We start from the raw sequence: 17284 nt of genomic DNA on the forward strand, positions 1-17284 counted from the left end.
TAAAGTAGGGAGGCTTTCGCCATTCCAGCCATCTGCACATACCCTCATACTTTCCATCATCTGCTTTCCACGCAGAGCAATGATACACTGGCCCACCGAGCAGCTATCGCTCTATCGTTAAAAAAAAAAAAAAATTGTTGTAAAGTTATGGCAGTGGTGCACCATGACAAAGCATGCTGCGCTGAACACTAAGGATGTATACGCTGCTCGGCGGGCCAGTGCATTAACGCTCCATGCAGAAAGGAGATGAAAATCATGGGAGTTTGCACATTGCTGGAATATTAAAACCCTCTCCACTTTTCTCTGTAGAGCATCGCTCTGGCCAAAGCTCACACGTTACAGCTCATATTGAATGTGATAGTACCGTGCAAGCAGGTGGTGACAGACCAAGGTGCGAGGCTGAACAAATGGTGCGCCGACTAGCAACTGCAGAAGTGATAAGTTGTTAGCATAGCATCCTATCTCATTCCTTGCTCTGTCTGCTCACATTGTACCTACTTGCAGTGTTGCACCCAGTAGCCCAAAGAAACCAGTTGGCTATTGCATGTGTTCCTCTTGGGTCTTCGTCTTGCTGTGCTTTAGTCACGCAGTGTGACAAATAATTTGTAATGGCCTTCTTTTCATAGGTGGGAAGGCTCGGGCCTTGATGAAGTTGGAAAAGAGAAAGAAAGTGGCGCTGTTCGAATAAAGGTCAACCCAAAGTATTTTCGCCCTGCAGAAGTGGTAAGTTAGCTAGGTTTCTTCCAAGCTGTAAAGTACAGCACAAGAATGCAGTCGACATCACCTAAATAAGTCCATAGTATGTGTGCAGCACGATAGCTTAGAAAGAACATGTGATAAAATTAAAGGGTATTTTTTAAATATTTATCAACACTGTGCATTCGTGCTCTTGAAGTAACTTGTGATGTCAGATGCGCAGTCTTGGTGCTGTGCTATGCAACTTGGCTTGAAAGGGTGAGATGTATTCTTGGTATTTTTCTTTATTGTTAATACTTTCGTAGCCAAAGAGCCACTCCAGAGAAAACGAACACACAGTACTCACTACGAAGTGAAGGTTTAATGTACCAGCATGAATTAATGAATACTGGAAAAAAGTGATCATAATGCCTGTTATGCATAATTACTTGGGATTTCAACATGCAATTGCTCTGTAGCCAGTTAATAAGCATTAACCCTTTGAGGGTAGATTTTTTTTCGACATATGCGACCACCCAGGGTCGATTTTTTTTTATTGCAGATTTCAATTCTTCTTAGGGACTTATTTCAAAAAACATTCACCGCAATTTTTCTAGGGTGACAGTAAAGTGAGAAAAAAATATTTTCGGTGGTATATATGTACTCTTCATTCATGAGTAACAACAATAAAAAAGGAAATAAACTTATAAGAATTAAAAATTTGATGCATTTTTATACACATAGTTGAAGGCCTTGAAAATACGCACATGAGAATATTTTGCAAGACTCAAATGTTCCTGCTCTTACACTAATATGTAATATGTACATCCATAGCGTAATGGAACTGCGTAGGTGCGCGCACTAAAAAAAACTGTGTGGTTTTGTGCCTGTCAAAAAAGCAAAACGTGAGACAAACTTCCACTAATCTTCATCTTATCGCCAACCAGAGGCAATTAGGTTTCACAAGTCTCCAAGAAAAGAAAGAAAGGAAGCGGAAACGTATGCATGGCGGCATCATTCCTCTGCGCACCTCTGTGAGCACTGAACGAGCGGGAAAGAGGCGTTAGCCCTTTGAGCGATTAGTAATGAGATAGCCATCAGTTTTGCAAGCGCAAGAAGCCGAAACCGCCTGCGAAAACAAAACCCGTACTGCCGCCCGCCCGCGCGCGCCAATGCGCGAGCGGTACTATCTAGATGCGCCGGAGCGAACTAGCTCTAAAACAAACCATGCAACGAAAACCGAGAGAGGGAGGCGCGTGAAAAAATCCCTGTATTCCCACATAGTGGCAGCACATCACAGAAAAGAAAAAGTTAGGAAATGGGCGCACTTTTTAAACGTACAGACGGCGCCGTAAATATACAGCATCGACCATTTACGGACTTGTTCGCGGCGCCTTATATTTACGTAATTGACCCTCAAAGGGTTAAGTAGTCCGAAGTGTACATTTTGCAGTTTGAATTAAGCTGTGGTTACAAGTGCAGGTGAATCTGAATATGTAATGCCTTAAAGTAGTTACGGAATTCTTTGCATTTGAAGTTATGCTGACCACAAACAGTGTAGTGGAGTGCAAAAGGGCACAATAACAGTGGTAATTGTGCATCTGTAAGGAACCAAGTCTGCATAAAGCTGCAATGCTCAACCGATTGAATAAACTGGCTCCGAGACGCATTGTTCAGTTGTCATACCACGTCAAGTGCTCCAGCATTCTTTTTACTATAATCGATTTGAATGAAAAAATGTTACATGTTTGTGGCTACATAGAAACGCATTTTTTACTTCACCTTACTTAAAATTTCCCATAAAATGAAGATACTTCTCGTTTACGTAAACCATATGTGGTTGGAAGCAAAAGGCATTTTAGAGTTCAGTAATGTTAGATGAATGGTTAATGCTAAGGCTGTTCTTCTTGCAAGTATGCGAGTTCTGATTTAATATTTTAAACATCACAGTGACTATCAAATGCTAACATTGCTGGAAGTTTGGTAAAGCAGTCATTGTTTGCAGGCTGTTTCCTCTTTCCATGCTGAACTGCCTATCATTCTACTAATGCAACTTGAAATGTTTGTGTTGTTTTCTAGGACTTCTTGCTTGGAGATGCTAGCAAAGCCAAGGAAAAACTTGGTTGGGAAAGGAGAATCCCATTTCAGGTTTGTTCTGCAGTGAAGCGCTTGTGACTGTTCTAGTTTCTTCCATGTGTTTGTGCTTTCGGTGCTATCTACAAAAGATAAGTCAGTCACCAGCCTGAATGTGTTACAGCTATGGGTGGGTGAATACTCGAATATTTGATTTCGAATCTAATAGTGAGCATTTGAATAATTCAATTTGCAAATCAAATATCTGGTATTCAGTTTTTCAGATACAGTGAAACCTCATTAAACCGTAGTTGGCCGGAGCTCGGAAGAAGTACGTACTAAACGGTAGTACTGTTTAACCGAAATAGTAGCATGAAATCGACCACATACCTGTCAAAAACGGAACTTGGAGAGAGCGCGATGAAAGGGGAAAAAAACATGCAGTATTCATTCACTTCACACGACAAGAGTGTTATTTTCGTTTGATGCCGCGGTGGCCTAGCAGCGACGACAGTGGCCTCAAACTTATGCCACTTTCATACTAGGGGAATCCGGCGTCTACAGCGAATGGAATGCTCCTGCCGCTGAGATTTGCCTCGTGCACACTGCTTGCCTTCTGCGCAGCCGGAACGCGATAGTGCCATCTGCTGTGTAGGACGCTCACTTCCAAGCAAGCACGGCATATCCCAGATGTTCCCGCGACACGAAACTAGAGGCTACTGGAATGAGGCAGTGGGTCCAGCGAACGGTGTGGCAAGCGCTGAGGGCATTGAAAAAAATGCTGAAATTGTGGCGGCGCTGCTGTCGCTTTCTCCTGAAGCTCTCTCTGCCTGTTTCGGCAGCACCCATTGGCTGAGGCGAGCTCACGGGCTGAGTTGCTGTCGTCTGCTCGACGCACCATCATTGTCGTGCCGTTAGCAGTGTTTCCGTTGCTCTTTCTCCATTTTATTGACTGCAGGTCGGCGGGGAAGAAAATCACTGTTTCCATCACCGAGTATCGGAACTAGATGCAGCAGTGTGAAACTCCTGTCAAAGCTCCATGCAGCTGCGGTAGGGTCTCGGACGCGACAAGCGACTGACCGGCGTGCAGAGTTGCTCATTCAGGTGAAGGCAATAGTGGCGCCACTAATTTTTCAATTGAAAAATCCTCAGCGGATAGTCCGCCGTGGGTCCACTCCCCCTTTCCAGTACACCCTAACGAAACTGAGCAGCTATCTCCACTTGCGTAGAGTTCGCATATCTTTATTTTGGCCACTTCATCACTGCTTGCAATGACAATAATAAACCCTGAGCAAGAAGAGGCAGCACTGCTAGCTAGGCCTGCTGGCAGGCACCTTTCTGGCGATGCATGACGCACAAAAGCATTCGCCGAAGAGACGATGCCACTGGCATTGGTGGGTTCGTCCTGCTTTGCAAGAGCGTGAGAAGTTTGGTCACGCCACCTTGTCAGGTCGCTTAGTCCTTGTGCTTCCCGTGGTTGGTGGTGCATTTACGCACCAATTTGATGAGCGTTTCCGATGTCGCAACACGTTCGAAGATTGCGATATGACAAGCGCATCAAGCTTGGCTGCCATCTTTCGAATCGCTGAGTTGCGCTCCGATTGGTCCGCAGGTAGGGGAATCCAGCGGCAGCTGTAGCAAAAATCGATCCAGGAGCGATCCAGGAGCGGATCTTGCTGCCACCGAACTGAGTTCCGCACGGCTCAAGACGCCGAATGCACCATTACTTTGGTAATGGCGCGTACAGTAATGTACTTCAGTAATGGTGCGCGCACGTATTCTCCATGCTTGCGCGCGGAGCGCTGCAGAAGTTGCGGGGCACCTTTTTCATTGCGGGGTGCTGTTCTCGTCGCAAAGATTGCATACATGAGGCTGACATAATGCGCAGCTTCTGCCACTGTCGGGCCTGAATTGCCCGTGCTGTCGCATTCCGTGTCTTCCTCATCACTGTCACTAGGCGTCACGTGGGCAAAACAGAGGCAATGATGGCGAAGAGTCGAACCTTGTAACCGAAATCTCTATGTGGTCGCAGCAGCGCTGCAGAGCAACTTCTTCGCATTCCAAATGCCGCACACCATAGTCAACAGTAGATCCCTGTCGTGTGCAAGCGCCGACTTCTTTGTGTCACATTCGATAGCACAAACAATGTCTAAATTTTCTTCTATGCTGAGCATCCGGCATCTTCTTCATTCGAGCTTCAGCATGACGCGAGTCCTTGCTTGCGCGACGCCACAACGCTTTCTGGCACGCTGCTGAAATCATGTTGATGTTGATGTGGCTTCACACGCAAATGTACAGGGCACTTGGATGCCGTTGTTCCGATCTCTGAGGCTTGTTATTCTGCTGGGCCTCCCGATGGAGACGACACACTGCCATGTATGCGCAACGACAAGTGGAAACGCTACATGCTAACCGATACATACACAAGAAGCTGGTATGGTTTATGCGGATACAAAACACATTATTTTCAATGGCCGCTGAGTCGGGGATTTGACTTTACTACTTTTAAATTGAAACTACTGTTTAAGCGGGTATGGTTTAATGAGGTTTTACTGTATTTCGGGGTGAATGACTGGGCCGTCGTCGGTGCCTTGACATGCACAGTGTTCCCATGGCGCGCGATCTCATCACTACACGGACAGAAGGAACAACAAAAGCAGTGCATATGGAACGCATGAAAGCATGTGCAAAGATTGAGCCAATTAGCCATCGGAAGGCACGTTGGTCATACCGTATACGCGTGTTCAGTTTTCATGCTCATAGATTTGCACAGTTCGGAGCTCTCTGCCCACATGCGAGCACACAAACCTGGCACGCATGCTCATGGTAGTTGCCGGCCTGTGAACCCGAGCACTACTTCAGCTGCCATTAATCTAACCTGTACACGTGATCTCGCAACCTATCACTAATGTGCAACCCATAGGAACATGTTAGCGACAAGCTTTCTGCGACGGTTTGTGGCCCGTTATCACATCGGTGAACTTGCCGTGGACCTCCCGATTTAAAAGTTCTTTACTGTCAGCGCCGACCGCAACTGGCACGTACGGCGCCAATGACCGCCCGAAGCAGTGCCAGTTGACATGATGCACATTCCCCGTTTTTGTCCGTTGCACAGATTGGCCTTTACTAGCTGAGAACCCACAGAACCCACCTGTCATAAAGTTGGAAAAACCATCCTGTTTCCTGGAAAATTGGAAAGCAAAAATTTCGAAGCAATAGAAAATTTCCATTAAGCACAGTATGTCCTAATATTAAACTAAAAGTCTCAGTGGTGTTTATGACAACTCCACTATTTCTTCAGGTAAAAAAGCACTTAATGCTATTTGATTGAAATTCTATCAATAAAAGATATTTTCTAGACGTTCATATATGTACTGAGTTCTCAGTGCTGAGGTACTAATTTGATGTTTCCTTTAATAGGAGTAGAGCTTATTATATACATCTGGATTCCTAGGCACCTAAGTTAGTGATACCTACCATATTTACGCAAATCTAACTGACCCTCACTCTCGAGTGAGGCTAGCTTAACTGCGTTGAGTCAGACTAGCTTGGCAGAACTCTTTCAGGAACTATCGGACATTGTTTGGGATATCATTGGCCTTAGTGAGATTAAAACTGATGAGGCTTATACATTGCTGAATAACAGCCATGTCCTCTGCTATAGAGGTCTCCCAGGTAAGAAGCAATGTGGGGTGGGATTCCTAATCTCAAGGACATAGCGGGCAACATTAATTAATTCTACAGCATTAATGAGAGGGTAGCAGCAGTCGTAATCAAACTTCATAAGAGGTATAGATTAAAGGTAGTACAAGCCTACACTCCTACATCCAGTCATGATGATGAGGAAGTAGATCAGTTTTATGAAGATATTGAATTAGCGATGAGAAAAGTGCAGTCTCGGTATACTGTAGTAATGGGCGACTTCATTGCAAAAGTGGGAAAAAAAAGTAGGCTGGTGAACAAACAATTGGCAACTACGGTGTCAATTCTAGGAACGCTAGAGGAGTGATGCTGGTAGAATTCGCAGAAAGGAATGAGGTAAGAATAGTGAACACCTTTTTCAGAAGCGTAGCAATAGAAAGTGGACCTGGAAAAGCCCTAATGGTTAAACAAGCAAAATCGATTTCATACTTTCTGCCGATCCCAGCATAGTGCAGGATGTAGAAGGGATGGGTAGGGTAAAGTGCAGTGATGATACGTTAGTGAAAGCCAGGATTCACCTCAATTTGAAGAGAGAAAGAGTAAAATTGGTCAAGAAAAAACAGGTCAACCTTGAGGCAGTAAGGGTAAAAGCAGATGAATTCAGGCTGGGGCTCGAAAACAAACATGCAGCCTTCGAACAGAAAGATGAAGATGACATAGAGGTAATGAATGAAACCGTAACTAGGCTGGCTTCAGAGGCAGCAATTGAAGTGGGAGGCAAGGCACCAAGGCAACCGGTAGGCAAGCTCTCCCAAGTAACAAAGGACCTAATACAGAAACAACAAAAAATGAAAGTGTCCAACTCAAAAGATAAGATAGAATTCGTTGAGCTGTCAAAACTGATCAACAAGGCGAAAATAAGTGATATTCAATATTGTAATGGGAGGACTGAAGCAGCCGTAAGGAATGGACGCCTGAAATCATTGAGAAGGAAACTTGACATAAGACAAACCAAGATGTATGCACTGAAAGGTAAGCAAGGTAATACCATCAGCAATCACAAAGGTATAGTAAAAGCAGCGTAAGAATTCTATACTGACCTATACAGTGCCCAGAGGACTCGGGATAAATCTATTCGAAACAGTAATGAACAGGGTACAGAAGCTCCTCCTATAACTAGCGATGAGGTTAAAAGGGCCTTGCAAGACATGAAACGGGGAAGAGCAGCAGGAGAAGATTGAATAACAGTTGATTTAATCAAAGATGGAGGAGACATAATGCTTAGAAAACTGGTGATTCTCTATACGAAGTAGCTATCGACTGCAAGGGTCCCAGAAAACTGGAAGAATGCAAACATTATACTAATCCACAAAAAGGAAGACGTTAAAGAATTAAAAAATTATAGGCCCATTAGCTTACTCCCAGTATTATATAAAATATTCACCAAGATAATCTCCAATAGAATAAGGGCAACACAGGACTTTAGTCAACCAAGGGAACAGGCATGTTTCAGGAAGGGATACTCTACAATGGATCACATCAATCAGGTTATCGAGAAATCCGCAGAGTATAATAAGCCTGTCTATATGGCTTTCATAGATTACAAAAAGGCATTTGATTCAGTAGAGGTACCAGCAGTCATAGAGGCATTACATAATCGTATACAGGCTGCTTACGTAAATATACCGAAAAATATCTACAGAGATTCCACAGCCACCTTAATTCTCCACAAGAAAAATAGGAAGATACCTATAAAGAAAAGGGTCAGACAAGGAGACGCAATCTCTCCAATGCTATTCACTGCGTGCCTGGAAGAAATATTCAAGCTATTAAACTGGGAAGGCTTAGGAGTAAGGATCGATGGCGAATACCTCAGCAACTTCGGTTTGCCGATGACATTGTTCTATTCAACAACACTGCAGACGAGTTACAACAAATGATTGAGGACCTTAACAGAGAGAGTGTAAGAGTGGGGTTGAAGATTAATATGCAGAAGACAAAGATAATTATTAATAACTAGGCAAAGGAACAAGTGTTCAGAATCGCCAGTCAGCCTCTTTAGTCTGTGAAGGAATATGTTTACCTAGGTCGATTCATCACAGGGAACCGTGATCATAAGCAGGAAATTCATAGAAGAATAAAAATGGGTTGGATCGCATACGGCAGACATTGTGGGCTCCTGACTGGAAGTTTGCCATTATCATTGAAAAGGAAGGTTTATAATCGGTGCATTTTACCGGTGCTGACATGTGGGGCAGAGACTTGGAGACTGACAAAGAAGCTTGAGAACAAGTTAAGGACCGCACAAAGAGGGATGGAACGAAGAATGCTAGGCGTAACCTTGAGAGACGGAATGAGAGCAGTTTGGATCAGAGAGCAAATGGGTATAGCCAATATTCTAAATGACATTAAGAGAAACAAATGGTGCTGGCAGGTCATTTATTGCGCAGGTTAGATAACCGTCGGACCATTAGGGCAACAGAATGGATACCAAGAGAAGGTAAGCGCAGTAGAGGAAGGCAGAAGACTAGGTGGTGCTATGAAATTAGGAAATTCGCGAGTGCTAGTTGGAATTGGTTGGCGCAAGACAGGGGTAATTGGAGATCGCAGGGAGAGGCCTTCATCCTGCAGTGGACATAAAATAGGCTGATGGTGATGAGGCCGGTCCTGATTCTAAGCAGACCCCTGAATGTCTGAAGCCAGAAAAAATTAAGAAAACTTACCTCGAATGTAGGCCGAAAAGAAAGGACAGCGTTCACAAAATGAAAACAGCATTTATTTAATGTGAACATGCCGAGCTCACTCTACGTTATCCAGACCAGACCACACGCACGCTTGCGGAGGCGCGCAAGCTCGTTCCCGCACGCCCATGCATGCACAGACAGTGCGGCACGATCTCGGTGAACAGCTCCTCTCTGTTTTTGCGCGCTTATTTTCCTTATCCCTGTCATGTACTCGTTGCGGCACATGTACAAAGCGTCTCCCATTGCGCCCCTCCAATGACGGACGTTTTTCTCATCGATGCTGAAGTCCCGCCCAGCTTGAACGTTTGACGATGGCTCTGTGGCTAGCACAACTTTTCGTTTGAAAGCGGCACTATAGTGGCATCACCTGTTTGGCGTCATTATGATAATGCCACGCCGTACCCCGATACGACACAGGTCAATAGCGACGTCGCTTGTGTTATTAAATTGGCTACTGGCACGGCTAATAGCAGCTGCGATACTGACTTTTCTAGATGACGCTAGCTATGCACCGTATTTTTCGTTTTAAATTTCAACCTGGCGCGTTTTTTTAAAATCCTCGAATCTAAGCTGACCCTAGAGTTCGGCATATGATTATTTGAAAAAAAAAAAAACTGTCGGCCTAGATTCGAATAAATATGGTAGCTACATTCTTGGTTTGTATTGTGAGTAGGCTCTTGAGCTTGTGCAGCACTGTTTCTTTGCACAAAATGTGTGAGCATAAGTGTTTACGTTAATCTTTTTTATATTCGATATTCGATTCGAAATCTACTATTTGGTATTCGCACACCCCTAGTTATAGCAGTTTGTCTACCGTCAACTTAACCCTGTAATGCCCAACACATAATTTTCGCTATGCTGTGTTTAATACCTAAAAATTCTGATTTAAAGGGGCCCTGAAACGCTTCTTTTGAACATAGTAAAAAAAAGTTGCCAATCTGTTACTGAGCCTCCTGTGAACATGTGAGCCAAATATTATTGCTCTGCATGCAGCAGGGAATTTACAATCTCGTGTCAAAATCGTGAACAGACGCTTGCTCTTGCATCCGCGTTGTCATCGAAAGCTTATCGAAAGAAAAAAATACATCCTCTCCATTTTGCTCATGCATTGCGGCTTGACGCGAGTGCCTGTACTACATTTACTAAATAGTTGTACAGAAATATTCAGTGAAGGCATAGGTTACTGCTCTTGTACAGACCATTAGCCATTTCATCTCGCTCTTGAATCTCGAAGGACCATTGCTACATATATGCCAGTGTACTTAAATTTATATTCCCACCAACTTTATTTGCTCGAATTAAAGTTCCAACCAAATATTTCAATATACTGATCTGTTGGCTTTCAGAATTTACACTTCCGCTAAAAGCTCTGCTAGCTCTATTCTTTATAAACTGGTGATGTGCAAGCGTAACATTGATGTGTGACCGCATTGTCACATGGAATGAGAAATTTGCTTTATTCACTGAGCAAGTCAAGTGTTGGTGTTTTGTAATGTGAGTGAATTCCAGCTCCGAGTACATTTGTTTTAACATAGTGTTAAGCATAATGGATTGTTGTCATTGTTGTTTTTGTTGCTTCTAATGTAAATTTACAGCATAGACAATGCTGCTTCTTTTTTCTCCACTTTAAACTGTCCAACTTTTTCATTCACTCTGATTCCCGACAAACTTGAGTACTGCCAGAAAGAAAAAAAATACATTGAGAGGTCAATTTTTCTGTTTTGTTTTGTCACATTCCCTTCCCTACTTTGCAAATGCAGCATCTGTGTTGGTTTGAAGTATTTATCTAAGGACAACTTCAAAAGTTTGAAACCAATTATGTTGGACTAATAAATGAGTAAATGCATGTCATACTTGGGTGTTTCCGATCTGCGGCTTATTCTAAGAAAACAGCCTTTGATTGCTCTGGAAATACAAGCATTTATGTTTCATTATTTCTTCCTCTGCTTGAGCTTCTATTATTTTATGTGGCTTAAAGCTTTTATGCTTGAACGGTACAAGAATATTTGAGTGAACTTTCTGTAGAATTTCTACTGCAGAGTAAGTGCTCCGCATGTGGCTATCTCAGCTTTGTGTGATAAACCACAAGAAGAGTGGTAAGCATACCACGCTTCTTGGTAAAGCATGCGTTATCTCCTTCAGTCATGAATTACATTTGGCGGTCAATCAATGTGTGAAATTTACATAATTTTATGCCAAGGTGCTGGAGACACCATAGAAAGCAAGTCAAGGTGGGATGAGAATGACTCTGAGCATTTTAGTGACCCATAATAATTACATAGTAATTAAGTATTGTTTGAACCGCACCGATGGCACCGGCTGTTGGAATCTCAGCGCGGCCACCAGCTGTTGGAACCTCAGTGCTGACACCCGTTGTTGCAACCGGACCGTTGGCGCCCGTTGTTGCAAATGGGTCGCAAGCCCCAAGGGTAGCGTTGGCCTGGCGGCCTGGGGCACACTGGAAGCATCCGAAGGTCCCAGCAAAGCATGAGGCGACTGCTAACAGAACAACTTGTTTATTCTAGCATCGCAAAGAGCGGGCGGTCAAGTCGACCGAAGTAGAGAGACGGGAGAGCACGTTACTCAACAGAAGAAATCGGAGCCTCTCTCCGGGCGTCCGGGGGCAGCTGCTTTTATGCTCTTGGCGTCGCAGGCAAGAAGGAAGGTCACGGGATCACACCACGTGACGGCGGCGACGGACGGACTGAGAGACACGTTGGAACAAGGAGGTGACGCATCAGACGGGCCGGCGCCGGTCAGACCTCCTCGCTTCACACTGGGGGAGCTCCTCTCCCCGGCTGCCGCGCTTTGACAAGCGTGGGCACACACACACACACGCACACACAAAGACACATGGCACTGAACATGCCGGGACGCGCTCGGCGGGGATGCGTCGCGGCCGCTCCGAACGGGCTAAAATGTCCGCCGCTTTGAACGAAGCTCCGGCGTACGTTGCATCCGCGCCGCCTTTAGCGCGCGTCGTAGGCGAAACGTAACAGTATTCATTTATTCTGCAGTCAGTTGTGCAACATTTCTTCATTAAATATATTGAATCACCCACGCTAATTACACGCACAGGTTAATTACCGGGTTCAAGCATTGCAACAAGGGGAAAAAAAAGTATTTCACAATTACTACCAAAACGCCCCACTTCAAATGTCCTGTCGCACTGTAGTGCCTTCGTAAAACACGGTAGTGCTTTCACCAAAGTGGTAGTGTAAAGCAATGAATTTCACTCGGAAGTGAAATGGGTGTACTTTAGGAAAGCAGAATGTTCAGTTTACTTAAAAAGCTTAATGTTCATTGTCTCTTCCTTGTAACCACTGCACAGTAATGGCAAAAACAAGTCGCACCCACGAACGTGTATGCCGTGACTGAAGGGGTTATTGGATTGCTTTCAGCAGTTGACCAAATTAACTCATTTGTGTGAATGTGCTGCATAGCTGTGAAATTGCAGAGTCCAGTGTGAAAGGAGCAATGCAATTGATATGCTTACAAATCATTGCTATATTCTTTATAAATGTTGCAGGAGCTAGTCAAGGAAATGGTGGATTCTGACATTGTCTTGATGAAGAAGAACCCTTCTGCTTAGGACCTTTTTGGAAGTTGTGCCTACCAGAATGTGATCTATTTATATGGATCCTCGGAAGGACATTCCTTTAAGACTAAAGAGATGGTGCAGTTCACATGCCTTTTCAGGGCACAGTCATTTTTGTAAACAAACTGTTTTTTTCATAGTATTATTTGGAGAACTGGGCACCCACTATACTGGTGCCAATTTATTGGGCAAGCGAGTGTGGGGATCTTTTTTTTTGCATTTCTTTTTTCTTTTTTACTTGTTACAAGGGAGGGCATTATTTTTACTATGTACAATATACCTGGTTGTTGCAAACCAAGAATGGGATCCTGGTGCCTGTGATGTTGGGAACAAAAAAAACAATGTTTTCGTGCCGAATTTTTTTATTGAGTAATAAAAAAGCTGTGAGCGAAAATGTCCACATGCTAACATCTGTTTTCTGACATCATTCATTGTCGAGCTATGCATAGAGAAATATATTACTTGGGGCCAAGCAAGGAAAAGTCACTTGATGCAAAGAAAATGCTACATGGTCATGTGCCTATATGTTTGCCAGACTAGAAACTGCCATAAAAACTGTTTTCTCATAGCCTGGGTGCACAGCCAGGAACCTAAAGCATTCTGTAGGCTGCACACAGAGGGGCAGGATGTGATTCACCTTCGATTCACATTCAAGTCTCTTGCCACTGCCTGCTGTACATGGGGTAGGAACCTCGTCAAGTGTTAACCATATTTTTTCACTGTCTCCTCCATCAATGTTTAGAGATGGAAAATAAAATTATATCTGGATGCAATAAACCGGCAGTTTCTACATCCATGTTCCAGAAAGAACTGTTAGTTGGCATATCTTTTCAGTGCAAAAATTGAGCTTTGCAAGTGCTATGGTTTAGAATGAAGTAATTCAAATGATTAAGTTTAGTTGGCAAGATATATATCATTCAAATATTACATGCATTAGTTGTAATAGCTGAGGGCAGCTGAGGCACCACATGGCTTCTTGCCTGTGCTTTAGTTTGCTGTGCATAAGGTTTAGATTTGTAATAGTTTGAATTATTTTTATGCAGTACTCTTATTGCAAATAGCTGGCAGGGGCTAGTTCTACAGGTTTTAGGAGGTATTCTTACCATAATAACCACCATAACTAACCATGTGCAGCTGAAGACTGCACTTCCCCAGCAAGACTGGCAGGAGCAATGTACATTCCATTCTAACCCCCATATTCTAGAATGTCTTAGAACTCCACAAACACTCCACCTCAACTCAGGAAAGTAGATGGCAATGCCTCCACTTGATAAAAGTGGTCGCTGCACTTCATTGACACTTCACAGCAATTCTTGAGAGGCGTGGCACTGTGTTCAACTCTGTGGAGTGGGGGTTGACCAAGTTGAGAATCGTTTAAGAATATGGGGGTAAGTCTGCAGGCTTAACCTACAACCCCTTAACTTGTCATTTTGTGAGCTTTACATGCTGCCCTATCTGTGGCCCCATTTCTGTGTACTATCTCCTGTTTACTCTCTTATCGGCATAGTCTGCGATTGCAAACGGTAATTTTATGTTTGCAAATACAAAAAGTCATGGCAGTTGGCTTGCCCACTGCACTGGCTTTCCACTGAAGTCTTCCTTGCTGTTGTAGTTTCAACACCTGGCCATGGCAACCACATTGGCTACATACCCAGATATCGGTACGCATTAAAGACGTGAGGGAGCCAATGATCTAAAGTCTCCATTGCAGTTCGCGTTATAGTCTTATGCCATAGCTTTTGTACGTATGCATACAGTTGCATAAATGTAAGGCACATTTCTCCAAATCTTAAAATATTTTTTTGTCAACTTGTAACGCTGTTCTTTAGGGAGGTGTAAATATTGGGAAATTATGAATAGTTAGATGAATAATGCCTTATTCAATTCGGCCTTCGAATTAATTTGGCCATCCTGGCAGACATAGTAGACATAAAACGCAAGAAGTTATGCAGTGGAACATGCTATACATTGCTCAAGGAGCCAGACTTTTCCTTTCTAAATAGCTATTGTTCACTCTCCAGAAAATTCCGGCTGTGCGAATAAACTCCCTATTTCTTCCGAATGCTCCATTTGGCCTTTTATAGGGCCCCTCACCAGGTGCCATTGCAAATGTTAGTTATGCACTGGAAGTGCTAAAACTGATTGTTTCGCCGACATAATTTTTCTAGGCGGTCTATTATTGGAGGAGATAGAAGAAATTAGATGCCCTCATACCGCCAGGAGGCGAATGCAGCTGCCCAACAGAGGCACTCTCTCCTACTTTGAGTAGTATCTGCAAGCGATGGACCACGTCGAGTTGATGCGAGGAGCCCCGCTTCTTTTTCTTTTTTCTTCCTTTTTCGCTGGATGGCGCATTACCGGTGATGGTACTGTGTGTTCCGCATTGGACGATTTACCAAAGTAATCAGTCATGGTGAGTGAGGTTGCAAGGACTGCATTTCACATCGCAGTGTTTGTACATGTTACCTCAACTACTTCTGGCTGGGAGCCGCACTTGCTCGAGAGGGACACATAGCATTTGGTTTGAAATGTCGGCCATTTTTGTGGGCTCACTGCACGTAATACATTGCAGACACGATCGTCAGCATGTGAAGTGTGCACTGCACTTGTATGCTTAAAGCAAACCGGTTCTGCGGAAGCCCAAAAGGTGGTGGAAAGTACATCAAAGGGAAAAATTGTCATCCATTGTAACCCAAACCTACATAGGAAACCCATGCAGGTTTCTCAGAAAGGAAGCTTCACAGTTAAAGAACAATTCATCCTGGTCCGGGATTCAAACCTGGCACCAACGCCTTTCTGGGGCGGTCTTTCTGCCATGTCAGCTAACCAGGAGGCTAGCAGATAGCAGAGCGAGGGCAAATTAATTGACAACTCAAGGCACTGGGACACGGAATGTGGCAAATAAGTTCTGCAGAAGCCTGCAAGGTGGAGGAAAGTACATAAAAAGGAAGAAGTGTCATCCACCTGAATTGTAGCACAAAGCTACATAGCTTGTAAGTTTAAAATGGCCAAACCTGGTGGGGGGCCCTTTAATAAACAATGCTTCATAACATGCAGTGTTAAGACAGAAACTTGTTAATGTTGTGAATTCTAAGATATGAATATTGTTTATACACATTCTGAAAACAACGGTTTATTACGTAAAAAGTATTTGGTATTTGATTCATATTCGGTTCAGTCTCAAAAATTACTTTTAGTATGCCACTACTGTTTTTGTTGTCCAAAGGTGTAGTTCAGCTTGAAATTGAAGTTCAATTTTTTAGGTTAACTGCTGTAAATTTTGGGTGTTGTATTATAAGAAGACTATGGTGCACCTTAGCTCAAAAAGCATTATTCCCCTACTGCTGATTTCCATTCTTCATTTCATTGCACTGTTCTTATGCACTGCATGTACATATGTGGCTTAAGTTGCTGAATATGTATTGGTATGTGCGCTCGGCAGCCTACATGAAATGTATGTGTGTACAGTGATCAGCGATTGAAACGTGATACCTGGACAACATGGCGGCTGACACTTTTTGACACTGCTGGCCCTTGTTAAAGAGCCAGAAATCTTTTCTACAGCTGCATAGGTGAATACTAATTTCTGGCAGTAGTTCTGTTCTTACTATGTTCTTGTTTTTCTTTTTTCCTTGATTCAGAGCACAATGCGGCACAAGTTCCACTGGACACCAGCTAAAGGAACTGTTATAGAACATGGGGAAACCCTTATGAACAAAAAATTTGTTTTGCAGGTATGCAGCTCCAAGTACAAGTTTCACAGCACGTGCCACGACATGATAGCTGCACTGCAGTTAACGGACGATGACCTATGCTGATATTCATCAATACCCACGACTTTGAAAGGAATAAGTGCGACCCATGTGGATAATTTTCCGTACATGCCATGAAAGTGGCACCACTGTTGCTAAGTGCGACACCTGCATACAGTTGATAGCGCAGCTGCAGGATATTGCCAGAACAGCCCAGATTTGCAGTGCTGCTATGGCCTACTACTCACCAAACTTTTGCATGGAGGCTCCTCTATATCTGCAGTATCCTAAAATAGACTTTCTCGTGCGGTCTAAAATTTTGTTGCAGTTGCCCTTTTATTCACCCTGAATGCACACCTCCACTTTTCAAACTGGTTTCCTGATGATGGGCTCAGAAAATGTGGCACCTGCTGGAATCTTCTGACCAAATGACTGATTTTCTTAGCTTAATTTACGTGAACTTGAACTCCAGCGGGTAAAGACAGGACGACTAAGGTTTATTGAGAGCAGCACTCATGAGAGCAGCACGATTCCACTGCGTAAGCGCTCCGTCACGTGGCTTTTTTCATATTTCACGAGCTTTCTTTGCGACCTGGAAAAAAAGACTATGTGAGATGTATCATAAAGGAAACAACTCGGTCGGTGATTTCTGAAGGTGCTCTACAAATCTGCGTATCATACTTGGGGTCCTCAGCCAATAATAAAAAAGTTGGGTAATTAAAATCTATTAGTGAGTTATGGGGAAAACAAATTGTATGAGTTACTATAGGCTATATTCCGAATAGTATGCGTCCGGTTCA

General features: G+C 43.6%; 1 protein-coding gene across 3 annotated transcripts in view; it reads left to right on the forward strand.

Annotated features, from left to right (window-relative positions):
- Nucleotides 1-16801, forward strand: part of Gmd (GDP-mannose 4,6 dehydratase) — a 33466-nt gene extending 16665 nt beyond the window's left edge. Inside the window, exons 9-11 of one of the 3 annotated variants that reach the window (XM_065444437.1) lie at nt 627-723; nt 2755-2823; nt 16374-16801. In XM_065444437.1, the coding sequence (XP_065300509.1) occupies nt 627-723; nt 2755-2823; nt 16374-16550 (343 nt within the window). In that variant the 3' untranslated portion in view covers nt 16551-16801. Of the gene's footprint in view, nt 1-626; nt 724-2754; nt 2824-12663; nt 13141-16373 lie in introns of those variants that run through there. The other 2 variants (XM_065444438.1, XM_065444439.1) reach the window with 2 other exon arrangements.
- The last annotated feature ends 483 nt before the right edge of the window (nt 16802-17284 follow it).

The sequence above is a fragment of the Dermacentor albipictus genome, chromosome 1, assembly GCF_038994185.2.
Source record: "Dermacentor albipictus isolate Rhodes 1998 colony chromosome 1, USDA_Dalb.pri_finalv2, whole genome shotgun sequence".
In the NCBI taxonomy this organism is placed as follows: Eukaryota; Metazoa; Arthropoda; class Arachnida; order Ixodida; family Ixodidae; genus Dermacentor; species Dermacentor albipictus.